This window comes from Wasmannia auropunctata, unplaced genomic scaffold (assembly GCF_000956235.1).
Source record: "Wasmannia auropunctata unplaced genomic scaffold, wasmannia.A_1.0 LD335787.1, whole genome shotgun sequence".
Lineage (NCBI taxonomy): Eukaryota > Metazoa > Arthropoda > Insecta > Hymenoptera > Formicidae > Wasmannia > Wasmannia auropunctata.
The window spans coordinates 170682-173260 of NW_012027103.1; the positions used below are offsets into that span (position 1 = coordinate 170682).

General features: G+C 34.8%; 1 protein-coding gene and 1 pseudogene across 1 annotated transcript in view; both read right to left on the minus strand.

Moving 5' to 3' along the window:
* The window catches only part of LOC105456079, a 4067-nt pseudogene extending 3151 nt beyond the window's left edge, over positions 1 to 916 (minus strand).
* Positions 917 to 1931: 1015 nt separating this feature from the next.
* Positions 1932 to 2579, minus strand: part of LOC105456063 — a 3701-nt gene continuing 3053 nt past the window's right edge. The window contains exon 3 of the mRNA XM_011699837.1: positions 1932 to 2560. Coding sequence (XP_011698139.1) covers positions 2058 to 2560 — 503 coding nt within the window. The 3' untranslated portion in view covers positions 1932 to 2057. The remainder of the gene's footprint in view (positions 2561 to 2579) is intronic.

The following is a 2579-nucleotide window of genomic DNA, read 5'->3' on the forward strand; positions in this document are numbered from 1 at the left end:
CCTGCCATTCCTATGAACATGAGCATTTGATCCGAAGCCATTAGATTGAGTGTACATTTGGATGAGTGTACATTTGGTGTACAGAATTGTTCCTCTGTTAACATATGATTGTAGAAAGGCACATCCTCAGGTTTCCATTTTAGGGTCCAGCAGATTGATGTTATCACAATATCTATATCTCTCAGTGGCCTCAGTGGGACCCCTGTCACTGTGATAGTAGATTCATTAGATCTTAATTCAAGTTCCATTAGACAGCCATTCTCAGGCCTTATGTATCTTGCATCACCCTCCTCTTCTGTTTTAATTGGATCACGTTTAACTTGAATTACTCTTGACCCCTCTATATCCCTATATACGGCCTCTATACCAATTATTGGACGATATTGGGTTGGACGAGATCGCTTGATTGTGAACATCTCTCTTTCTTTGATTATGATCTTCGTTTTCTCTTGTACTTGTTGATCCGGATAATCATAAACCGGAATAATTTAATTCTTACCTTTTAATAAGAATTAAAAGTATTTGATTCTAAAACAAAATTTATTTTTTTAGCAAGATATCTATTAATCCTAAATATTTGTGTAATATATTTAATCGTACTAATATGAAACATTTTTTATTACACTGATTTTCTCACTTGTTTGTGTAAATCATTTTTAATGCGGATTATGTAGCTATTATTACCTAATTGCGCGCAGTAATGTTTGTATTATTTTGATCGTATATATACAGTTGCTATCAGATTCGGTTCCAAAAAGATCGATTTTTCACTCGAGCCAATAAATTCAATTCCAACCAAACTTCCTTCCAACTCTTCTTATAAGTTTCGACGTTGGACCCGTATTCTGTACACAGTGACACAGTGTATGTACTACACGCTACCGCGATGATTGTCCGTTATCGTTGCGCACTGCACAGCTTTTCTTATCTTATAATAAAAAAAAGATAATCGTTGATAGCGTGTATCAGAGGGTGCGTTCCTTTTAGACGCCCATGCGCTGTAAGCGCTCACGTTTATAAGCACTATTTTCTGCCGTTCCTTTTGAAATTTAAGCGCTCATACGATTGTCAGCAAAGCCGTTCCCTTTGGCATTTGTGAGTGACTGTGAGCGTATCAAGATGGCAATTAAAAGTGATATGATTATGTTTTATATATTAATTATGTTAGCAAATGTTGGATTAGATATAATATGTTTTAATGAAGATTGGATATTTTTTTATCATGAGCGCTTATAACGCCAAAGGGAACGGTATACCGTATAAGCGAAGCTTATAAGCGCTTACAGCGCGTGAGCGTCCAAGAGGAACGCAGCCACAGTAGCGTAGTCCACCAATGCTTTATACGAAGCTCAAAAAGCTCACTACGAGTTGCGCTAGCTCGCGCATGTATCGTCTCAACGAGCTGGATTGGTCTCTGACTAATAAAAATTTAAAATACATATTTTGCAGCGCATCAAATGGACAAAAGAATTAACCAATTATCACTTATTAAGAATTAATTTTTTAAATTAATTTTTAACAATTAATCAGTTGTAAAATTAATTCTTAATAATTAATTTCTTATAATTATTAAGAATTATTTATTGAATCCTTGAGAATCCACGATTCCGGCATTCTTTATTTTTCCAAACTTCGATTAATTCAATTGACAAGTATAATCCTTATTTTGTTAATGTACGTAGAACGAATAAAATTTTTGTTTTATTACTTTTATTGTTTATAACTTTGAACAAAAGTTTATAACATTCAGAAAGAAATTAATTATTAAAGTAGGAGATGATAAATATTACATGGAAATTATTTATTTAAAACTATTTGAATAAATCAGCATTAATTGGAATCAATATGAAAATCAGCCTGTATATTATTTATATTTAAAAAAAATTTCTTAATTGTAGATTTAAAATAAACATAGTATATAGTAGCCTTAATTATTAGATTATTCTTTCTATTTGCAAACATCTCGTCAGATAAATCTTTCGTTTTAAAGATTCTTTGTTTTAACAGAAGTGCATTGTGCTCTTGCAGGCTGTTGTTTTATCCCCATCTGGGCACAGTTAGGGAAAAAATGGTGGCGTGACCTTATCCTCCACTTCTCTTTCCTCATCCTCATTCTTCACTTTTCTTCTCTCATCCTCATCCTTCACTTCTCTTCCCTCATCCTCATCCTCCATTTCTCTTCGTTGTCGGGTGGGAACGCGTAGGTAAGTTGGATCCAGCCCCAGGTACTTCAAGTCCTTCTGAATTTCCTCTAGATATGGCTGTATCTCTATACGTTGAATGACTCGTTCCATGATCATTGCTATGGGGATAGTGGTTGGTATTACAGACATTAGATATATGTTTTCTTCTGTCAGACTTTTGTAGTTCTTTATTGCAAGACTTAGAGCAGCAAAATAAAGATCGGGATAATTGCGATAATGAAGTCGATCCACTCCTTCTAGAGGAAACAGCCTGATGTAGGGATACCTTTCCTTGTGCAGTGCCTTGAGGGCTAACACAGCCTTTTTCAGTTCTACTGCCTGATTCGCTATTGCTGGTAATAAAATTGCACTGCTCCCTGTCATAGGGAACGTTTC